The 23170-nt window shown below is 43.8% G+C and overlaps 1 protein-coding gene across 4 annotated transcripts in view; it reads left to right on the top strand.

Annotated features, from left to right (window-relative positions):
- The window catches only part of INPP5F (inositol polyphosphate-5-phosphatase F), an 84639-nt gene that overhangs the window by 26451 nt on the left and 35018 nt on the right, over window positions 1-23170 (top strand). For 3 of the 4 annotated variants that reach the window (XM_085848332.1, XM_085848331.1, XM_085848334.1), the window contains one exon: window positions 20599-20769. The exons of the other annotated variant lie outside the window; for it this stretch is intronic. In XM_085848332.1, the coding sequence (XP_085704458.1) occupies window positions 20599-20769 (171 nt within the window). The remainder of the gene's footprint in view (window positions 1-20598; window positions 20770-23170) is intronic. 4 annotated transcript variants of the gene reach the window in all.

Here is a 23170-nt window from a genome sequence, read left to right as displayed (position 1 = left end):
GCCAATCCTGCGGACGGACAGAAGCTAGGCTGGATAAATGAATTTGGACCGGATGGGTTCTCTATGCGAGCGTGTTTGTAAAGCTCCGACGAGCAGAGCACATGTGCTCGCGTGGGGAACCCCTAGAAACGCGAGGCTTGCTTTGGATTCACAGGGTAACGTCGTGGCTGCATGGTTGGAATCCGGCAGGAGGGGATTCCCTGCGTGATGTTACTGTCCGAGGAGGGATGAGGTGCACGAAGCACGGACAGCTGCCATGACATCATGGGGAAAGAGCGCAGGTTGCGAGTTGCCGTGCTGGTTTGCGCATGAAAAAAAAAAAAGCAAAGCAAGCAGGTTTCAGGTTAACAGGATTCCCTGGTCAGGAGTGGAAGAGCCCCTTGTCTAGGGCACAGGATACCATTAGTTTGGGGGAAGGGTTAGTGTTAGTTAGACCAGCTCCATGGGGCAGGGATAAGTCCTCATGGAGCCCGTGGAATGGATTAGTTAGAGTGATTTTAGGTCAGATTTAGGATGGGATATGGGAAATGGATTTTTGAGGATTTGAGGACAGTGACAGACTTTGAGTGTGTAGTGGAGATGTAGCTTAGCTACATAGTGTTAAATGGAATGTGCTACTAGTTTATGGGATGACGAGGGAGCATGAGGTAGTTATGTGATTTAGTGAGAAGAATGGCAGTGATCAGCGATGAAATGAGTTGAAGTGGAAAATGTGGTTGATGAGTGAGTGAGGGCCAGCGGGCCTGAGTGAATGTGGTATGCATGGTGCGATGAGTGATTCCCACACAAGGGACCCCGGAGTCAGTGTAATGTGAGTCAAATTGGCAAAATGGAGGTCGTTTTGCTGTTGGTGGGAATGTAGGCTCGAAACCCGTTTGGAGGGGTGGGTGCAGGAGCGCTGTTGACGGGCTGGGAGCGTGGCTGCGAACGGTGAGTATTGCTTAGTGGGTACACCGGGCTAGTTGGCCGCGGTAGGCCAAGGGCCCATGGGGGGCCGGGATAGTGTAGTGGGCACGGGTGGGCCCGCATGATGCGGGGCCCGGGGTTCCATTGGCCACGGGCACCCAGGGAAGGGGCCCGGGGCGCCAGCCTGCCATGTGAGCATCGAGGGGGAGTAGCCAGGGAGCGCACTGCCCAGTTTTTAGGGAGCTGGTAGGCTCGGAGACAGTTACAGGGCCCGGCGGTGCCATAGTTTGAGAATTCGCAGAGGGTAGTTCCTGCCAAGGGAGCCACGCGTCCCAGCCATGAGACTGTGCAAGGGCACGACGGAAAATTTGAGGGCGAGGCCCAAATTTGTGAGGACACCAACACAGGCGATGGGAATCTTGGTTGTTAGATCCAATAGATTAAGCGAGAGGCGCTTTTGGGAAGCCCTGGGGTAGTTTAAGGTTAATAAATGTTAGGGTAGTTAGATGTACCCCTCTGCACCATCCATCCCTTCGCTCTCGTTGTGTGCTGCTGGACTCACCGTGGTATAAAGATCGCTGAGATCTGAGGAGGCCATTCTGAGGCTTCGTTGGGCCTCTACACAGGACACTAGCTCTCCCTTATTCCCCTCCAGGAAGGGAACGTAGGGGTTGGGAGTAGGCTAGGTGACATGATAGGTTAGCCGGACAGAGACTATAAAGGGGGATAGGGAGCCGAAATTATAAAAAAATAAGAATAAAATAAAACAAACAAACAAAAACAAGTTGGGGCTAAATTGGGTGGATTTTTGCAAACTAAGGGGGTGGGTATGGACATAGGCAGGCAAAGGCGATAGGTTGGGAGGGAGACAGTAGGGTAGGTTCGAGCCCGCCTTCCGAGTGGCCAGCACCACCGCACTCCCTCCTCGAACCTCCAGTATAAGGCCTGTGCCGGCCAGCTTCATCTGCCGGCCTGTTTTTGCTACAAGGCCTGTGCCGGCCAGCTTCACCTGCCGGACTGTTTATGCTACAAGGCCTGTGCTGGCCAGCTTCACCTGCCGGCCTATTTTTACTACAACGGCCTGTGCCGGCCTTGCCATGCCTTGTCTGCCTGCCTTTGCCTTGACCCCATGCCTGCTAGCCCTTGTTTGCATTTGCCCCATTCCATCCATCACCATGTGCGCCAGGATCATCGCGCAAGTTGCATGGACTGCCCTGTAGGCAGCCGCACCATGGGACTGCATTGAGCAGCCCGTGCACCACTCATTTGTGTTTGCTTGCGTCAGTACCATCCAGTATTCTGCAGGGACTGCCTTCCAGGCAGCCGCACCACGGGACTGCATTGGTGCAGCCCGTGCACCGTTTGTGTTCCATGCGGGATGTGGGGAGAGCCGGAGTGAGGTCGCAAGCCAGCACCGAACGGTCCGAGGTGATCGGGCTTCGGGACAGTCCGAGCAGCGCTGAGGGATGGACGGGCTCTTAAAGAGAGCATCAACTCTAAGAGAGCAAAGACCCGTTCGTTCCTCTGAGGCATTTCCTGCTGGGCCCGAATCACCAGGCCGCCCGACGAGGCCTGGGCCGAACTGCGGTCACGCCAACTGCCATGAGGACAGGACGTCGCGGGTCGCCCCAGCGAGGCACCACAAAGGTGTAGGTAACCAGCCCGGCTTCTCGGAGCTTCTGTGGTCATCACAGCTCCATGCTCATAAAGACCCAAGAGGTCCAGTCTACCTCTCGTCTTTCCTGGGTTTTTCCTTGTTTCTTTTGAATGAACGTGTGGCGCCATGCCTTTAGGTAGACCTGTACAAGTGTACGTAATTAATAGAACGGTGGTAGTTCTTTTTCTTGCTCGCGTCTTGTCCCTACCCCCATTCATTGCGTGCTTGTACATTGCATTGCTTTTGTTTGCCTCGCCTGATTGCATACATGACTGCATGACTGCATATGTGTTGTGTATGCAAATAAACGTGCTTGTGTGAATGTTAACCCGTTTGTCGCGTCCTTTTTCTTCATTGGACTGTCGTATTGAGTTCGGAATAATAGCTGGCTTTTTAATACCGATAATAGAATCGGATCCAACGGGGCTTTCGCGATGATACCCCGCTCGGTTATCCCAAAACGAAGCGAGCTGCTTAAGCGGCTCGTTTACAAGTGGCCCCGTTGAGGTACAGTCTCTCGGTAATATGCCCGCGCAATTAATTAGGTATATCGACAATTCGGCGATTGACCCTGTAGCGCTGGTAGAATGTTGACTAGGCTGTGGTGTGCTTAAAACACACCTGTAGCGGGATTTCGGCGTTTGATCCGGAAAGCTGCGACTAGGTTGTCCGTTAGGTGGGCGAGAGCGGCCGCCATTGGCTAGAAGCGGTTGTCCGCACGCCGGCTGGCGGAAATCTACAACAATATAATATAAGTAATAGGCTGCCGCTCAACGATTTAAATCATAACTGCACTAGAAATCGAAGTGTCAGCATCACCGTCATACCGAAGAAAAAAAAAAAAACGGGGAGTCTGCAACACTGACGCTAACCATTACCTCGACGTGTTTCGACTTATGAGTAACTTACAAGTAATGTGTGTCAACGATGCGTAATGTGCCTACAACTTATGGCCAGCGTATGCGGAACGTGTGTCATACGCTGGTATACGTCGAAAAATTTTCAACATGCTGAAAATTTGTCGGCGTACTACGACGTATGCCAGTGTGCTTCAGCATGCTCTTAACGTCTACAAAACTTACCCATAACGTATTCAGTAATTTTTTTTCATATGCTGGCTAAAACATCAAGGTGTGACAGCGGCTTGACACTTCGATGTCGAGTGCGGTTATGATTTGAATCGTCGAGTCGCAGCCTTTTAATAGGCTACGCCACGTGATCGTCGGCGATACGCTGCCGCGCGCTATGCATAAGTTAGACTATCGTTGGGCATAGGTTGGAAACGCTGACAACACGCTCAGCATTCGTTGATATAAGTTATCAATATGTTATCGAAACGTTCTGTGTACGTTACTAAACGTTATGCATACGTCCAACTCGTAATGAATATGTCCAAAACTGGAAAAAAAAACATCAATAGTTCAGCGTACGCCAGCGTTTTACATACATTTTGATACTTTGCCATATGCTGGCTAAAACGTCAAGGTGTGACAGGGCCTTAAGGGAGGGGGTGATCACCTGTTTCTGTTGTCATCTGAGCTCAAGCGTTTGGATATTGGTATTGCAGCACTCTCTGAGATTCAGAGACCGGATTGCGACGAGATCATGGTGGGTGGTTACATCTACGATTGGTCTGGTCGCTCAGATGGTTACCATGTCCAAGGAGTTTCTGTAGCTGTGTCAAAGAAGCTGACTGCAAAGATAATTGAGGTAACACCGGTGAACCAGTGTATTATGAGACAGGATTTGTCACTCCTTGGGTGTCATTTCCTTGGTCTCTGTAAATGCTCTGATTGAGGCGAGTGATCTCACCGTGAAGGACGCATTCTATGCCACGCTTGAGTCTGTGGTTGATCAGTGCCGCAGGCAAGATACTCTTCTCGTCTTGGGGGATTTCAATGCATCGACTGGAACTGATGGGGATGGTTATGAGACATGTGTTGGTCCCCATTGGTTTGGAACTGTGAACCAGAATAGCATGAAGTTGTTTGAATTTGCAAGAAGTCATGGACTTAGGGTGGCTGGTTCATGGTTTCAGCACCCACAAGCTCAACGCTGGACTTGGTATTCCAACAGTGGTGGTGTGGCAAAGGAGATTGACCATGTGCTCATTTATGGTCGCTGGAGGATAATCCAGAACTGCAGGTTCGACCAGAGTGCTCAGTTCCTCAATACTGACCACAGGCTTGTTGTAACAACTCTGAAGTTACAGCTTAAATCCAGGAGAGTGGCATCATCCCAGCCTAGGCTGGATGTTGGCAAGCTCAACGATGAAACGGTACCTGAGGAGTTTGTGAACAGGCTGAGTGGAGATTTGGGTGCTTTCGGGGATCCTGAAGAGTTGGGGAGTGCCTTTTAAGACCACCGTCCTTGATGTTGCTGTGAGATGTCTTGGAACTCAACGTCGGGTGAAGAAGAATTTTGTCTCTCAAGGGACACTGGATACCATTGAACAGAGTCACAGGGCCAGGCTGAATGGCAGAGCTGAGCTGTTCAAGGAGCTGAGCGTAAAACTGTACATGCAATATGGTGGAAGAGGAGGCCTATGTGTGAGGATTCTGTGAGGGGGTAGAACATCACCTGTGGTCAAGTGATTCTCGTCCTGCTTTTAGGGGAATCACGTATTGCGTTCCTCCAAGCCCGTATCTTGGTGTACTGCAGTTAGAGCAGAGAGTGCTTGGCTGGTTCCTTTGAGCAGCTTTACCAGGCTGATCCACCAACTGTTGAGTTGGATGTCAGGGGTATTACTTTCCCTATTGCTGACCCTCCAGTCAACTGTGATCCACCTTCATTTGTGGAAACACAGGCTGCGGTGAACCGGTTGAAATGGGGTAAAGCTCCTGGGATCTGTGGCATCCATGCTGAACTTCTCAAGGTTGGTAGAAATGCTATACTCGTGTCATTGCATGCAGTTCTGTGCTCTGCCTGGAACACAAGCATCATCCCAACTGACTGGAAAATGGGCCTTGTTGTCCCTCTCTGGAAAGGGAAGGGTGATCGCCAAGGCTGCAACAACTACCGAGGGGTGACGCTGCTCTCAGTGCCCAGCAAGGTCTTTGCTCAGATGGTTCTTGAAAGGGTTCGCCACCATCTGCTTAAGCACCAGCATCTAGAGCAGTCAGGTTTTACACTAAAGAGGCAACGACTGACCATATCTTTGCTCTTCGGGTCCTCACCAAACACAGACGAGTTTCGGCAGGGGCTGCTTGCAGCTTATGTTGATCTCTGCAAAACGTTTGATTTAGTGAATCGGGTTGCCCTCTGGAGGATTCTTGGTCTTCGTGGGGTGCCACCAAATCTGATCAATCTGATGTCTGAACTATACTCCGGTACTGAGAGTGCTGTGAAATGTGGTGATTCCATCTCTGACTTATTTCCACTTGTTACTGGAGTTCATCAGGGGTGTGTACTGCCCCAGCACTTTTCAGCACTTGTATGGACTGGATTCTGGGGAGGATGTTGGAGAAATCAAGCTGCGGTGCATCATTTGGGAATGTCAAGATCTCTGACCTTGATTTCATGCAGTGATCTTTGCGGAAACTCTAGATATCCTTTTGGGGGCGCTCGATGTGCTGAATGAGGAGTCTGAGCTGCTGGGATTACAGGTTTCCTGGCTCAAAACTAACATCCAGGCTTTCAATGACATCTTGGATGCTGCTATCCTGTCTTTTACCTGTTTGTGGTGAGGATGTTGAGGTCACACACAGTTTCACTTACATTGGCAGTGCTATTCATGTGTCTGCTGGCTGTGATCCAGACATCAGGAGACATATGGCTGGGGCCTGGGGAGTCACTGAATCAATGGGGTGTGGCGCTGCCGGTACCTGTGTGGGAGGATGAAAGTCAGTCTTCAGATACTTGGTGCTTCCAGTCTTACTTTATGGATGTGAAACTTGGACTCTGACCAGGGATCTGAGGCAGAGACTTAATTCCTTTGGTACCAGGTCTCTTCGGAGAATCCTTGGCTTTCGCTGGTCGGACTTTGTGTCCAACGAGCTGTTGCTGAGAGAGACTCAAATGAGATTTGTTATCTGCATCGTCCGTGAGCATCAGCTGTGGCTGTATGGACATGTGGTTCGTTTTCCTGACGCTGATCCTGCTCACCAGCTTCTCTCAGCGAGGGAGCCTCATGAGTGGAGGAGGCCATTGGGCCTCCACGTACCTCGTGGTTGCAGCAGGTTGATCAGAATGTCAAGGAGATGGGGATGGACCAGGCATCTGCCTGGAGGATGGCCAGGCAGAGGCCCCTGGAGTACCAGTGGAAAGTGGACGCAGCGACGCGCTGCTCTGGCGCATGCTCCCATACCTGACCTGACCTGCTCTTGCGGGTAGTGCACGGAAACCTCACCTTTATAGCATGCTTCTCTTGATTTTTTACTTTATTCTTCACGTTGGGTTCATTTTTTTTGGGGGGGGGGGGCGGTTGGTGGCGGCGGAGTGCTGTACGGATAGCTTTTTCCTGGACGTGAGGAGTGGAGGGGAGTGGAGAAGAGTTGTGTTGGGGACGTGGTTGGGTTTTCAAATCCTGATATTTTGTCATTACTTTTTTTTTCTTTTTCTTGAGGTAATTAAATATATGATAAGCCTGACTTGACCAACAACCAATATTATATACCAACAAACCTGCATCTACAATCGTCACGTGTCGTACACCCAAAACATTTTCCATGCAACGATCACACAGTCTGCATCCGTGTCACAATTGTTGAAGTTTTATTATCCCCACACTTAAAAAATATGCAAAAACATCCTGGGGGGGGGGGGGGAGGATATTGTGCTTGGGTCTTCTGTCTGTCCGTCCATCACGCTTTGCTATCTCCTTCTAAACAGTTGTGAAGAAATTCACCAAATTTGGTAGTTGTGATCACCACATAGCAGTAAGGGCACATGTGCAAAGGCCGTCTCATTTTTAGCTCTGCTCCCTCGGGCCTTAGGGTGGGTTTAATAAAACCAAAAAATAAACGTCCAATTACAGGCACATTTTCAACATTTTCTTTTTGCTTTTTATGAAACTTTGTATATGCAATGGACATTGGATAACGCATGAAATTTTTAACGATTTTTATTTTTTATTTTATTATTTTTGGGAAATATGCAATAATAATTTGTATTTGACCCTGGTTCAGGCCCCATGTTGTGGATACTTGGGGTTGCAGGGGTCAAAACAGAAGATTTTTTTTTTTTATCTTGCCAAAACGAAGTTTTTGCAAGATGTTAGTCAGCTTGTATGTTTTTATCTTGCCAAAACGAAGTTTTTGCAAGATATGTTAGTCAGCTTGTATGTTTTTTTTTTTTTGTTTGTTTGTTTGTCTGTAATCACGTATAAAAAATTCTGCAGAGCACAGTTATCATTGGAAATTTTTGTAACTTCGCATATCAGAGGCCTATAGAGGTCCCTTTCAGCGCATAAAATTTTGAAGGTCAAGGTCACTTTGTCACAAATCAGGGGAGTCGACGAAACCCTTATTTTTTGAGTAATTTTGATCGGATCGTCTTCAAACTTCATGGGAATATAGTTCATGGTCTGGCGCTCAGCTGATTAATTTTTGGTGGCGATTGGCCTTGACCTTCATGGTCAGCGCCTAAGGTCAAACATTTGACCCCAAGGTCAAATTTTCAAGTTTTAGGAACCATATCGTGTAGAACCTCAAATTGAACACCTCGATGAGTGCTTTCTAGATATGTCAAGCTTGAGACATTATGACGTCATTTGGTGACGTTATGAGGCAAACGCATATTTTTCATGGTTACTCTGTAGAACGATTCTCATCGGAATCTCTCGTAGGCAGATATTCCTCAAGGAGTCACTCCTGGTGGATAGCAGCTCTGTTCACCTCAGTGTGACCTAAAAGAAGTCACACGTGGTCACCTTTTGGCAAGATACGTGTCACACTGAGGGTGACATTGGTTTTTTTTATTTTTTGGTTGGTCTGTAATCACGTATAAATCACTCTGCAGAGCACAGTTATCATTGGAAATTTTTGTAACTTCGCATATCAGAGTCCTAAAGAGGTCCCTTTCAGCGCATAAAATTTTGAAGGTCAAGGTCAAAGATCAAGGTCACTTTGTCGCAAATCAGGGGAGTCGACGAAACCCTTATTTTTTTGAGTAATTTTGATCGGATCGTCTTCAAACTTCATGGAAATATAGTTCATGGTCTGGTGCTCAGCTGATTAATTTTTGGTGGCGATTGGCCTTGACCTTCATGGTTAACACCGAAGGTCAAACATATTTGACCCCAAGGTCAAATTTTGAAATCTTAGATACCATATCGAGTAATACCTCATATGAAAGCGCTTGATAAGTGCTTTCCAGATCTGTCAAAAGTTTGATGCTATGACGTCATTTGATGACGTCATGACGAAAAAATGGATTTTTCATGGAAATTTTTTATTTTTTTTGTTTGTCTGTAATCACATATAAAAAATTCTGCAGAGCACAGTTATCATTGGAAATTTTTGTAACTTCGCATATCAGAGGCCTATAGAGGTCCCTTTCAGTGCACAAAATTTTGAAGGTCAAGGTCAAAGGTCACTTTGTCGCAAATCAGGGGAGTCGACGAAACCCTTATTTTTTGAGTAATTTTGATCGGATCGTCTTCAAACTTCATGGAAATATAGTTCATGGTCTGGTGCTCAGCTGATTAATTTTTGGTGGCGATTGGCCTTGACCTTCATGGTTAACACCGAAGGTCAAACATATTTGACCCCAAGGTCAAATTTTGAAATCTTAGATACCATATCGAGTAATACCTCATATGAAAGCGCTTGATAAGTGCTTTCCAGATCTGTCAAAAGTTTGATGCTATGACGTCATTTGATGACGTCATGACGAAAAAACGGATTTTTCATGAAAATTTTTTATTTTTTTTGTTTGTCTGTAATCACGTATAAAAAATTCTGCAGAGCACAGTTATCATTGGAAATTTTTGTAACTTCGCATATCAGAGGCCTATAGAGGTCCCTTTCAGCGCATAAAATTTTGAAGGTCAAGGTCAAAGGTCAAGGTCACTTTGTCACAAATCAGGGGAGTCGACGAAACCCTTATTTTTTGAGTAATTTTGATCGGATCGTCTTCAAACTTCATGGGAATATCGTTCATGGTCTGGCGCTCAGCTGATTAATTTTTGGTGGCGATTGGCCTTGACCTTCATGGTCAGCGCCTAAGGTCAAATATTTGACCCCAAGGTCAAATTTTCAAGTTTTAGGAACCATATCGTGTAGAACCTCAAATTGAACACCTCGATGAGTGCTTTCTAGATATGTCAAGCTTGAGACATTATGACGTCATTTGGTGACGTTATGAGGCAAACGCATATTTTTCAAGGTTACTCTGTAGAACGATTCTCATCGGAATCTCTCGTAGGCAGATATTCCTCAAGGAGTCGCTCCTGGTGAATAGCAGCTCTGTTCACCTCAGTGTGACCTAAAAGAAGTCACACGTGGCCACCTTTTGGCAAGATACGTGTCACACTGAGGGTGACTGGTTTTTTTATTTTTTGTTTGGTCTGTAATCACATATAAATCACTCTGCAGAGCACAGTTATCATTGGAAATTTTTGTAACTTCGCATATCAGAGGCCTATAGAGGTCCCTTTCAGCGCATAAAATTTTGAAGGTCAAGGTCAAAGATCAAGGTCACTTTGTCGCAAATCAGGGGAGTCGACGAAACCCTTATTTTTTGAGTAATTTTGATCGGATCGTCTTCAAACTTCATGGGAATATAGTTCATGGTCTGGCGCTCAGCTGATTAATTTTTGGTGGCGATTGGCCTTGACCTTCATGGTTAGCACCTAAGGTCAAACATATTTGACCCCAAGGTCAAATTTTCAAGTTTTAGGAACCATATCGTGTAGTACCTCAAATTGAACACCTTGATGAGTGCTTTCTTGATATGTCAAGCTTGAAACATTATGACGTCATTTGGTGATGTTATGAGGCAAACGCATATTTTTCATGGTTACTCTGTAGAACGATTCTCATCGGAATCTCTCGTAGGCAGATATTCCTCAAGGAGTCGCTCCTGGTGGATAGCAGCTCTGTTCACTTCAGTTTGACCTTAAAGAAGTCACACGTGGTCACCTTTTGGCAAGATATGGGTCACCCTGCGGGTGACATTGGGTTATTTTTTTTTTTTACTCAGAATTTGATATTGGGTCACTCCTGGTGGAACTTTTTGACATGTTTCCACTTTGCTTTCGGAGGGAAGCGTGGGGATTTGTGACGGCTCGTCATCGACTTCGCTCACGCTTTGTTTTGTTTGTATCTTCTGCTATTTCAATGAATGCTGAGTTCTCAAATTATCAGCCAAACATTTTTCTCTTCTCTTATAAACCCAAATTGCCCGGTTGTAATTTTGTATACTGTACTGATTGATTTGCAAGTTTATGACTGGAAACTTGTATACCCACCCCCCTCCTTTTACTGTGGTTTTTGCTTGCAAGTGTAATGGAAAGAAACCACCATCTGATGGTGGAAAGAAACCACCATCCCCCTTCATTTTACTGCAGGAAAAATAAATAATGCATTGCAGGCACCGATTGGGTTGCCGAGTAGTGTTCAACACTGGGTTTTACTTCCTCCTTGAATGAACAACTCCAGAAATGAAGTGGAAGCACTTTTGGTACCTGTTTGTAGCCATAGTAGTTACATATGACTGGTTCTTTGGTCTGTGTTGTATGAATAGCCTGTTTGATACCTTATGAAGATTACAGAGGTGCTTTGAAGAAATGTGTAACTTGTATTGAGACAGTATTTGTTTACCTTTTTGGAATAGATTTTGGGGATCCCCTCTCCCTCTCCTCACCTCCCCCCCCCCCCACCCACAAGTCAAAGAAATTTCAAACTTCATAATGCAAACCAGTATTTGCATTTTGAGCTGGTTCGGATGGCCTCGACTCGAGGATAGGCTAGGCCCGAGAGGTACACACACTTGCCTCTAAATATCTAACCTGGGTTCCAATTTTGACCCAGCTATAAACTGCCATCCCGGTATTTCACAGGCAGGGTGATTCATCAATGTGTGTCGTCCCTCGGATGGACATTAAACTGGGCTTCCCATCTGCCAGCAGTTGGAGAACGTTAAAGACCCCACGGTGTCCTTCATGAAAAGCGGGTGAACAGTCACCGGCACCATGAACAAGTTCCAAATTCCTGCCCTTACCTTTGCTGGGAAGGCATTCACAAACCACCTCATATAACCCTTGCTTAGGAAACTGTTTTGGCAGCACTAACGCTTCTGTAACAGAGTATGGTCACTCCGAATCTGTATTTGCGTTTATAGATTACAACAATGTTGAGGAACCATTTGAGAAGAGATATATATCAGGACCAAAACTGATAAACAGATTTCTGCTTTTATCTGAGAATAGGTTGACAGTAATTGGTTGAGTTGAATGGTCAAACGTTTTCCTTCCTGACTGCAGCCATGTTGCTCAATTTCAATTTCTTATCCCCTCCCCCCCCTCCACCCACCCCTCACCACCCTTTTTGGGATGCTGTTTGTTGGCCATTTTACTTAAGTGCTCTCTTATTTAAATTCTGCTTGAATCTCTACATGTGGGTTTCAGAAGGTGGAACGGAGTCCTCCCAGACCTCAAAATATCCACCTCCATTTCAGTAAAGGATTACGTTTTACAGAACGAGTTGTATGATTTTTTTGTTTGTTTGTTTTCTTTTGTTCCTGGATTATTTTCAGGATCGACACCCAACAGACTCCATTTGTAGTTTGTTTGCAGTAATATATGCCTGGTGTTGGCTTAATGGTTAGGGTGGTGGGCTTGGGATCTGAGGATCCTGAGTTCAAATCCCACTCTGCTGTTGAATTAATACCAGGTAGATGTGACTCTGCCTGTCATCCTTCTGAGGTCGGCAAAATAAGTGCCAGCCTGTTGGTATCCTGTGTCGGAGTGGCGACCCGTCCAGGATTGTGCCCAATAGCCCAGGAGACTACTTAGGCAGCACCAGCGCTCTGTACAAAGCGTGTTCCCAATGGATGTAGTACTATCTCCTGGGGTGGTTTTTAAGATCTCTGAGGTTCTTCTTTATCACTCCCGTCGCTCCAACTGTCTCTGGTACAATATCAGTGCTCTTCAGCTTTCAGGTTCTCTTGACTTCATTTTTCAGATCCTAGTACTTGGTCATTTTCCTAATTTCCGCATTATTTAGACCAAAGTCGCTGACTACTGACACCTCGATTAGCAATGTGGTTATGTTTTTTGTTTTTTTTTGTCCTCTTTATCCATCCCCACAACCGAGCTGGATAACACTGGTCAACAATTTTTTACTTTCTGAATGTTGTCTAAATTTCTACAAGTGAATTAGGGTATTCTGGCACTGCTGAATCAGGAAATGGCATCCGTTTCTCTCCATCAGGTCAGGTTTTTGTGCTAAGTTGATTTGAAAAAATCAGATCTTGTGACAAAATCAATTACATTTTTTGTGGCATTATCAGCTGATTTTTGTCAACACATATCATCCTAAACATGTTTTTAAGAAAAAAAAATGTTTTGCCAACAACATTTATTGATTACATGATAGAAACATCGATTACTGTCATCTGAATGGTGGGCATTGATAAAGGTAAGTACAAGTAAATTGCATGTTGCGTCACCACTGTTCAAACTTCAGGGCTTGAACTTCCGTTTCTTCGAACTCCTGGAATGTTCAGCGGCAGGGAGGTCTCTCTTCAGATTCCAACAGTAGTCAGCCATCATGACTGCGTCCCAGCGACCCTGATACCTGGTCTCCATCTCCTTCATGTCCTGATGGAATCTCTCCCCTGCTCGTCACTCATTGAACCCAAGTTCTCAGGAAACCGGTTCATATGTGAAAATAGGTAGTGCATCTTGATGCTCATGTTGCAGCCCAGGTTTCTGAAAGCAGTCAGCATGTTGTTGACAAGTTCTGCGTAGTTTCTGGCCTTATTGTTGCCAAGAAAGTTCTTCACTACCAAAACAAATGTCTTCCACGCTTCCAGTTCCACTTCGTTCATTGAGTTTTTGAACTCTGGATCTCTGATGAGCTGACGGATCTGAGGACCATCAAAGATGCCAGCTTTCAACTTCTCCATGGTCAATCCTGGAAAAGCCTGGCACAAGTAAGTGAAGCAGTCACCATCTTTGTCCAGAGCCTTGGTGAACTGCTTGATTAAGCCGAGCTTGATGTGCAGCGGTGGGAAGAGTATTCTGTCTCTGTGTAGGTATTGTACATTCTTCAGAGTTCGGTATATTAAAAAAATACAACTTTTTTGTATCACATTATTACAAAATCTGCCCCATTAACTTCAGTTTTGATCCACGAACTTTATGCTTTGCCTCACCAATTTTTGGAAGATTTTGAGGTTTTATGACTTCAAACTGATCCCTTTTCGACATAATCACCCAGAACTATCGTACCTGAATACTTCTTGTCATTAAAATAATTATTTCCAATCAAAACAATTATTTGACATGACATTTTACCCCCACCAACTTCTTCTAAAATGCTCCACACATGCGTACATGTGAACAAAAATGTAAAAAACGTCATGTGGCCATATCTCAAAAACTTGACCTGATTGAACAAAACTAATGTGATTTTTGGATTCAGCGCATCAGATTCGTCCTAAATCAGCTTAAAAAATGCAGACAACAAATTTGTTGTTGACCAGTGTAATTTGCGGTAGGATATTTGATTTTGTTGAGGTGTTGCTTCCGGTATTGCATTGTTTAGGCAAATTTAGGTTCACATCTTTCTTGCCGACATTTTAAAAATCTGAACACCAGAAGTAGTAAAACTGACTTTCTTGCCAACTGCTACTCAGAATTTTGTTGATTGTGGCATTTTATGCAAGGATAGTTTTGCTATATTGTATTGATGAGATTAGATTACCTGGTTTAATGAGATTAGATTACCCTGAGAGATTACCTGGTTTATGCTGATCAAGGTGAATTGGACAGTATTCGACAGCATTTGAACATTTCATTTAAATTGCTTGTTTTATTGATTCTTAACTTTACCTTATTAGCATGTTGCCCCATATCGGTGTTCCCTCTTTTATTTTATTTTTTTTGGTATATTTTGTTTGATCACCATCATACATTAATATGCAGTGGCACCTCAGATGCTTTTGGAGATCATTAATGCCCTCAAGCACCTTATAAAAGCATTTTTGATGATGACAGTGAAATATTTAGGAATTTTTGAATAAATACGGATGCGAGATACAAGCATCGCACACACTCCATGACAATCCTGAACCTTTCATAGCTGAGAATTTATTCTAGACATGTCGCTACCCTCAAGGAACTGCCGAACAGCTCTTCACCGGAGCAGGAATTTGTAATTTGGTCAGAGTATGGCTGAGTAGTTTGTTTGTTTATTGATTTAATTCTTTATCTTGTATGTTTATCTATTCATTTACTTGACCCAACAGGATGGTACAGAGGTGACACACTTACCTTTGAGCTGCTTAGTCTGGGTTTGAGCCTTGGCTTGACTAAGAACCATCTAATTGGTGCTTCCTGAACAATGCCTTTCATCACTCAATGTGACATCCCTTGGATGGATGTTGAGCTGGGTTTCCCAACTGCTAGCATTGGTTTCTGGATGTTAAAGATCCCACAGTCTCTTCCACAGTCGGGGAGCTGTCTTGGGCATCCTGAGCGAGTTCCAAATTCCTGCTACCAGTTGAATATCAGACCTGTCCATGAATTTTTTTTTCCCCCAAACGACATGAGTGGTGCGACTCCCATTGGTTCAATCTCTCACATTACGTCTCGTCCCGATTCCCTCTTATTGCATCATGGATGCGACTTCACAATTTTGTCGTGGTTGTAAGGGAGCTATTTCAGTACATAACTACCCTGAACTTTTGGTTAGTTTAGTTATTCTTATTGTAATTCCCTTAATATCACTTATGCATAATAACCTCGAGTCGTTTACGCTCTGGAAACATGTAAACGTGAATAACCGTTTTGTACAGTTTCACTTCTCGTTTTTGTACAACCGATTTGTACGTTTTGTACACTAACGAACACGAACCCTAAAAGCTTGGGCTTGGGTTATAGGGTAGCTCATGATGTAGTTAATCAGGGTAGTTATGTACCAAAATACCCTCCTTATAACCATGACAAAATCGTGGTCGCATCCATGATTCTAAAGGAGGAAATTTGGACAGGACTTAATGACACAAGCCGGTAGGCGGCTCTGGGTCGCCGAGCATCCGATGACCTTTGACCCCTGATCTGAGTTAATCTAGTACTAAGTACTTACGAAATTGCAACCGAATCGGTTAACCCATGTATGAGCAAGTCCTGATGTCCTGAATATATGTCTTATATATGTAAGGTCAATATGTCCTGAAGCAAAGTTGTAGTACCCATTGAGTACCATGTACCTATGAACTTTCATTCGTATCGGTTAACCCGTGTAGGAGCAAGGGGGCTTTGAATGGTCATTTTGCCCAAACAATGCACCCATTGACCTTTGACCCCTGACTTAGCCGAGATAGGTCAATATGTCCTGAAGCAAAGTTGCAGTACCCATTGAGTATTGTGTACCTATGAACTTTCATTCGTATCGGTTAACCCGTGTAGGAGCAAGGGGGCTTTGGTCATTTTGCCTGAAAAATGCACTCATTGACCTTTGACCCCTGACCTAGCCGAGATAGGTCAATATGTCCTGAAGCAAATTTGTAGTACTCATTGAGTACTATGTACCGATGAACTTTCATTCATATCGGTTAATCCGTGTAGGAGCAAGGGTGCCTTGAATGGTAATTTCGCCCGAAAAATGCACTTATTGACCTTTGACCCCTGACCTACTCGAGATAGGTCATTATGCAAATGAGCAAAGTTGTAGTACTCATTACGGTCTCTAAGCATGTAAAGATTCATTCGATTCAGTTCAACCGTCTTGGAGCTCATGTACTTTGAATTTTCAGCGAGAATGCTCAATGGCCCTCGAACACCCAAGTTGAGAGGGTTGCCATTTGGAAACTATAAGATATAGAACAAAATGGATGTCAAATAGCGGAGAAAGAATCACCTTAAGATTATGCATACCAAATCTCATCGAGTTCCATCTACTGATAATTACTCGGTATCAATTTGAATGAAAAGTACCGAAAATGCGGTTTGATATCGGAAATCCCCAAAGTTCGAGGGGGTGCTGTGGGTGAACAAAGTTATAAATCGAAAATCCGGCTTGATTGTTTGTGCACAATGCATTCCACATGATTAGTGTGAATTTTCATGACCATCTGACCATAACCCTAGGGAGGAGTAGCATTTGGCACGAAGGCAACTCCAGCTCTCGCATATTATCGATTTTTGCACTAATTGACCTTTGACCCCTGACCTAAGCAATATCGGTCAATATGTCCTGAGGCAAAGTTGTAGCACTCATTGCGTGCTATGAAACTGCAAAGTTTCATTCAGATCGATGCACTCACCTGGTCGCTAGGGGACCTTCAATTTTTGCCAATTTCCGGGCATACCCCATTTTGTAGGGAGTGCTGTGCGTAAACTATTCCATATGTCACAAAAAACGGAATATATATGGTAGAGCATCACCTGTAGATGATGCATGCCAAATTTCATAAGCCTACGTGGGATAATGGCTTTCGGAATTGATTTCGCATGAACGGTACCGATTGTGAAGGTTTTTCGGCTGTTGCTAGGGAACCAAAGCGTCCTGAGCAACCATCACAATTTCCAAAGCTCTAGGTCATAAGATGTACCTACTACCCGAGGTTGGTCAAAATCGGCCCACGTTTACTACCAATTATGCTGATGACAAACGAACAAACATCCAAACAGACAGAATTACTGACAATAAGGGTCACCTATTTCGGCGACCCAATATGACGTGACTTGATGTACGAGTTTAAACCAATGAGAGCCACCCCATTCACATGTCGTTTGGGGGGAAATAAAGTTTAGTGGCCTGGCCAGTTGGTTCTTGAAAGTCTTGGGGGGGCGGTGGGGAAACCCTCTCCATCTCACCTCGCAGGGTGGGAAAAATTTGGGCCGTAAAAGAAGTAGGAGTTACTTCTTAACTTTATTTTGTGGAAGTTGCCATCAGATCTTAACTTAATCTCCCTGAGTGCAATGCTGGCACAGGAGACTGCCAGCTTTATATCCACTTGGAAAGAATAGTGTTAATCTGTGATGCACTACGATGACTGGCTCGTGTCAGAGTCTTTCCCTCTGGGAACTTAACCTCTGCTAAACCGCTGAAAGATGAGCCTGTTGTCTCTGAGCTATCCTGAATCCCTTGGTTGATGTTATTGCGAGTGTGAATTATTTGTACCTTTTTCCACGATCACCTTAATTTCCCTTTTTTAAAGAAGATTTTGGGGTTTGGCCCTTAAAGAATCTCCTATTTGGAGCAGAAATTTTTCAGGCCAATTTGTTGGGATTTATATTTTTATTGAAATTTTTAAATTTTTTAATTTTTCCAGGCAAGTTATAATTGAATGGTGACGTTGCATTAGTACACTGCATGGTTCGTATCCCATGATGTTTGATGTTCAGGTAGTTTTTAATGCTGGTCACGATTTGTAGCCTATTTGCGCAAATATTTTAGAGGGGAACAGGGGTTAGTCTGCCAAAGTATCCTACAACGTATGGGAACACATCTGAATTTTGTTTTTGTTGTCAAAATCAAACTTTTTTTTTGGTCTCAACATCGTTGTTGATCTAAAACAGCAAAAATTATACATTTTTGCATGACAGAGTAGTCACATGGTGTCATTTAGTTTGGTTGCAGGTGCGTGGTGAGATTTGTTTCAATAATAGCTGAACATTGCCTTGAGAAGTTTTTATTTTATTTCTTATTTGCTTGCTTTCCATTGTATTTGTGCAATTTGCTTCAGAGATAAGACTTTTGTTCTCGTTTTTGAAATTGAGTTCTCTTTTTAGACACTATATTTTAGGCCTGTGGTTTTTACTCTGCTTAATATGGTCGTGTGTGCGTGCGTGTAAGGAAAGAAAAGGCCATTATAGCACAGATGACTTGATTATCAGACATGAATGAACCTGTGCTGATAAGGATGAGGTGCTTTAAAAACAGGGCTATTTAAGCCATTCATTTCATCATTTAGAAAAACTCCATGTAGGCTTCAGCTTGTTTTCATTGTTTGTAATGTCGCTGGGCATAGTGACGTGCACCTGTAATCCAGCTACTCGGAGGTTAGGGTTGGGGGATCGCTTGAGGACGAGAGCTCTGTGATGTGCCACACAAATAGACAGCACAGAGCAGCCTGGCTGATGCGGTGGTGCCCAACCCTGATTCAGGTCGGGCCAGATCAGATCTGATCTGTGACTTGCTACAGGTAGCATGTAAACCCGGACTAGTCTGTTCATGGTCAAGTGTCAACGACTAAATTGGCTCCCCCCACCAGGTCTACCTGGTGTGGAGGGTGTATGGGCGTGGACCCCCTGCAGGATTAAATACAAAACCTGCCAAAGGGTGGAGGAGCTCCATGTGAGCCAATGGCCATCCATATCTAGTGCCAACTGCGTCTTTGGATGTAGTCCTGCATTTTGTTACATTCCCTCGGCGGTTGGTAGCAGAATTTGCACTCCGGCCACCATAAAACACTTCATTCCAGCAAAACACACTGAGGTGTGTGGAGGGGTGCTGAGGTGTCGTCTACCAGATGGCGGTTTCCTCGGATTAACCTGAGGCAGTCCTTTCGGGTGGGTGCCTGGAATGTCCTGTCCTGTCCCTAAGAAATGGGGATGGGCCAGGTATCTGCCTTGGGGATGGCCAGAAGGCGGCCCCTGGTGTACTGGCAGAAAGTGGACTGAACAACGTGCTGTGAAAAGCACATGCCCCCATTGTATGTATATTGTTTGAATGTGTGTATGTATTTATTTTTTGTAATTGTAATGTATTTTATGTTATGACTTGTTAATCACTCTTTCAACTCTCTAGTGCTAGTTTTCACAACCCCCATTGAAACCAGTATTGTTTCTTCTTTCAATCATTAAATGGTACAATTCATCAATGACATCTTTGCCACTGGAAAATCCATTACATCACGTTGCAGACGACTCCACTCTGCAGAACAGCTCCGCATCCCTCCACCAGGCTGCCTCTACCAACATCCCTCTCTGCCAATCTGGAGAAAATAAGCAACTGGTCATCTATCTGAGAACACGTCTTTTAATGTAAAAAGACTGTATTAACATTTTGTCCTTCCATAAGGATTGGCAAGCAAATAAATTAAAGAACAAGCCGATTAAATTTTAGTTCAGGTCCAAATCTAGATCCGGCCCATCAGTGGGATACAAAACCTAAACTAATCAGCCTGGCGGAGGTATGCGCTCCACTAAGTGCCCTTGTCATTTCAAATGTGCCACCCACCTACACATCATGGTGTCTCCCATTTCCACAACTGAGCTTTACTACACCTGCTGTGACCATGTTCTCGCCCTTCTCTTTCAACTGTCTTTCCTTGTCCTGTGGTGCATAAACGTGATGCTTCATGCCCACTGTTTTCCCTTTGCCCCATTTTGTATGTTGATACATTCTGCTGTTCGATGGGCCTTGATACCTGTATAAAAATTAAAAGGGGCAGAATTATGACGTGAATTTCTATTGTAATTTATTCCAAATCAGCAATAATTAAATTAAAACGGTTCGATAATTTAATGAAGTTCCACAATCTTCCAAAATATCTTCCAGAGTGGTGGAAGATTTTTCTCAAATTCTGATGTTGAGGTTCTCCATGAATCTGAACAATATTATTTTATTATTGTTACTATTACTCGTAATATTTTTTTTATTTCATTTTATATTTAATGTTCAAAATACATTGTGAACAAACAGAACTATCATATTTTTTTCTGCATTTGATTTGGAGCGCTGTTCCTCTATTTGAATTGTAATTGAACTTGCACCTTGTCCCTGATTACCGTGTCTGTTACCATACATACAATACCATAATGAGACAGTCCTGTACCTTCTGAACATCGCTTCTCATCCCACCCTAACACTCGTGTCATGTTGAGCGACCAGTTACAATTGTTTTCACCAATTTTGCAGCGGTTGAGGGAGGGTCAGGGTAAGGAACGTTTGGAACGACGCCTGCTGGAAGAACTGCTCAAGATGTTTACCGATTCAAACTCATTTTACTTCTCCCCAACATATGACATCACAAACACCGTTCAGAGGCAGAGGCCAGGAAAGGACATGGACCAGCCTATTTGGAAGAAGGTAACAAGGCTTTATCTTTAACCTCCGCCATCGAAGATGGACGGAGGTTACTGTTTTCACACCTGTCTGTTTGTTCGTTTGTTTGTGAACAGTATTACGGAAAAACTCCTCGACGGATTTTGACGAAATTTGGTGGGGGGATTCGGTATCGTCCAAGGATCATGCCATTAGATTTTGGATTTGGTCCAAAGTCCAGTATGGCCGCTATGGCGGCCAATTTGAAAAAAGATTTGAATTTTTGTTTTTGCATCTCTACATGTTTTAAGTGAATTCCAACCCCCCCCCCCAAAAAAAAATTGTTGGAGAAAAAAAAAACAAAATTTTGCAACTTTTTTTTCAAAAAAATTTCGATATTTTTTTTTTTTTTTTTTTTTTTTTTTTGGGAATTTCTGCATGCGCGTCGATCTCGTTCAAAAATGTATTGGGCCCGATATGTTCGTGGATCAGGCATTATGTGGTGGAGGTATGCGCTCTCCCGAGTGCCCTTCTAGTTTTGAACTGCTTTCTTGGGGGAGGAGGAGGTGGGTGGATGGATAGATGGATGGCCGGATGGATTGATATGGATTGCAGGGAGATTGTGTTCTCAACAGAAAATGCTCAGGTGGAGTAGAAAAATGAGATTACAAGACCAGCTTTCAATATTGATTGATTAACTACTACCCATGAGTGGTTATTTTTTTTTTCATATAAACAATTCTGCAGTCATTGCAATCTATGCTAATAATATGATTTCTCATTTCTTCTTTAAAAAATACTGGTAAATCTAAAGAGCGACCTGAATTTAAGCCTCGAATCGTGTTGCTGTATAAATGATTTGTATTGTTGCACTGGTCATGATGGGTGTGTTGTTACCAAGTTTAAATGTAAAACGTATATTCATACTCTGCTCATGTCTTGCTTCATGCATATTTATGCTCCGCCCATATTTCACGTCATCGCTGCAAGCGGGCGAGTGACTCTACCCCGGCCTGGTAGGACGTATGCATGTATCAAAAAGGCATGGTTTTCATGACGCATTTGTAGTATTTCAAATTCAAGAAAAGGTGTTTTGAAATTCTGCAAGTGTTGGTTCAACTGGCTGGAGCATTCTTCAAGAATCGAGACATGTAGGCTGTTCCAGGATAAGGAGCTATTTCTTAAGTGCATAAATATGACAAATTGTCTAACTCTAAGGCCAAGGGAATGAAAGTCCTAGAATACCGTCCTTATGAAATGAAAAATACATGAGGCTTTTTTTCATTATTTCAGAAAAAGTACAAAAATCCACCATTTCTATGCAAGAAAGGTCTATTCACAGTTTTATATTTCAGTACAGTGTAAATTCTTAGTATTTATAGATACAACAGTACACATACTGAAATATAAAACATGTGTATCGAACTTTTAGCGAACGTCATAGGTGCGCTGTGATTGGTCGATCACTTCGGAACTTCAAACTTTGTACATATTCGGAATTTCTCGGCTTGGCGCCAAGAAGGGGATAGACTATGGTTAACAAAAACACTGTTTTTGGTGATTTATATGAAGAATGATGGTCAAATCGAGTCAAGGGTTTATTTTTTTTGCAAATAATGAAATTTTTTGAAATAATAAAAATTATTGCTGCAGCTTTTGAAGCATGCGGGCGGTGGACGGTATTCTAGGACTTTCATTCCCTTGGCCTAACCTATATGTGCCACTTTGTCTAAAGGCCCAGTCACACCTTGACGTTTTAGCCAGCTTATGCCGATTTTTGAAAAATATGTCTAAAACGCTGGCACATGTCAAATACGTTGTGGGTAAGTTTTGGAAACATTGAGAGCATGCTGAAAAACACTGCGATATGTCGTAGTACGCTGACTTTCATCGTTGTACTTTGCGGTTGTCCTCAAATTTTAGCATGTTTGAAATTTTACGACTTGTGCCAGCATATGACTCGCAAGTTCCGCTACGCTGGCCATAAGTTGTAGGCACATTATGCGATCGTTGATACACGTCGACACATGTTACTTGTAAGTTAACCATAAGTCGAAACACGAGGTAATGTTTAGCGTACCCGAAACTTATTTCTAACCTATGAGTAACGTGTTGTAGGCACGTTACGCAATCGTTGACACACGTCCACACACGTTACTTGTAAGTTACTCATAAGTCGAAACATGTCAAGGTAATGGTTAGTGTCAGTGTTCCAGACTCCCTGGTTTTTTTTTTCTTCGGTATGACGGTGATGTTGACACTTCGATTTCTAGTGTGGTTATGATTTAAATCGTTGAGCGGCAGCCTATTCATTATATTGTATTATAACCGCACTAGAAATCAGTGTCAACATCACCGTCATACCGAAGAAAAAAAAAAGCAGGGAGTCTGGAACACTGACGCCCAACCATTACCTCGACGTGTTTCGACTTATGAGTAACTTACA

The sequence above is a fragment of the Eptatretus burgeri genome, chromosome 12 (genome assembly GCF_056783735.1).
Source record: "Eptatretus burgeri isolate ZD-2024b chromosome 12, Ebu_testis_v1, whole genome shotgun sequence".
Classification (NCBI taxonomy): domain Eukaryota; kingdom Metazoa; phylum Chordata; class Myxini; order Myxiniformes; family Myxinidae; genus Eptatretus; species Eptatretus burgeri.
Note: the sequence above shows the minus strand (reverse complement) of the source record. Positions and strands in the feature narration are given on the sequence as shown.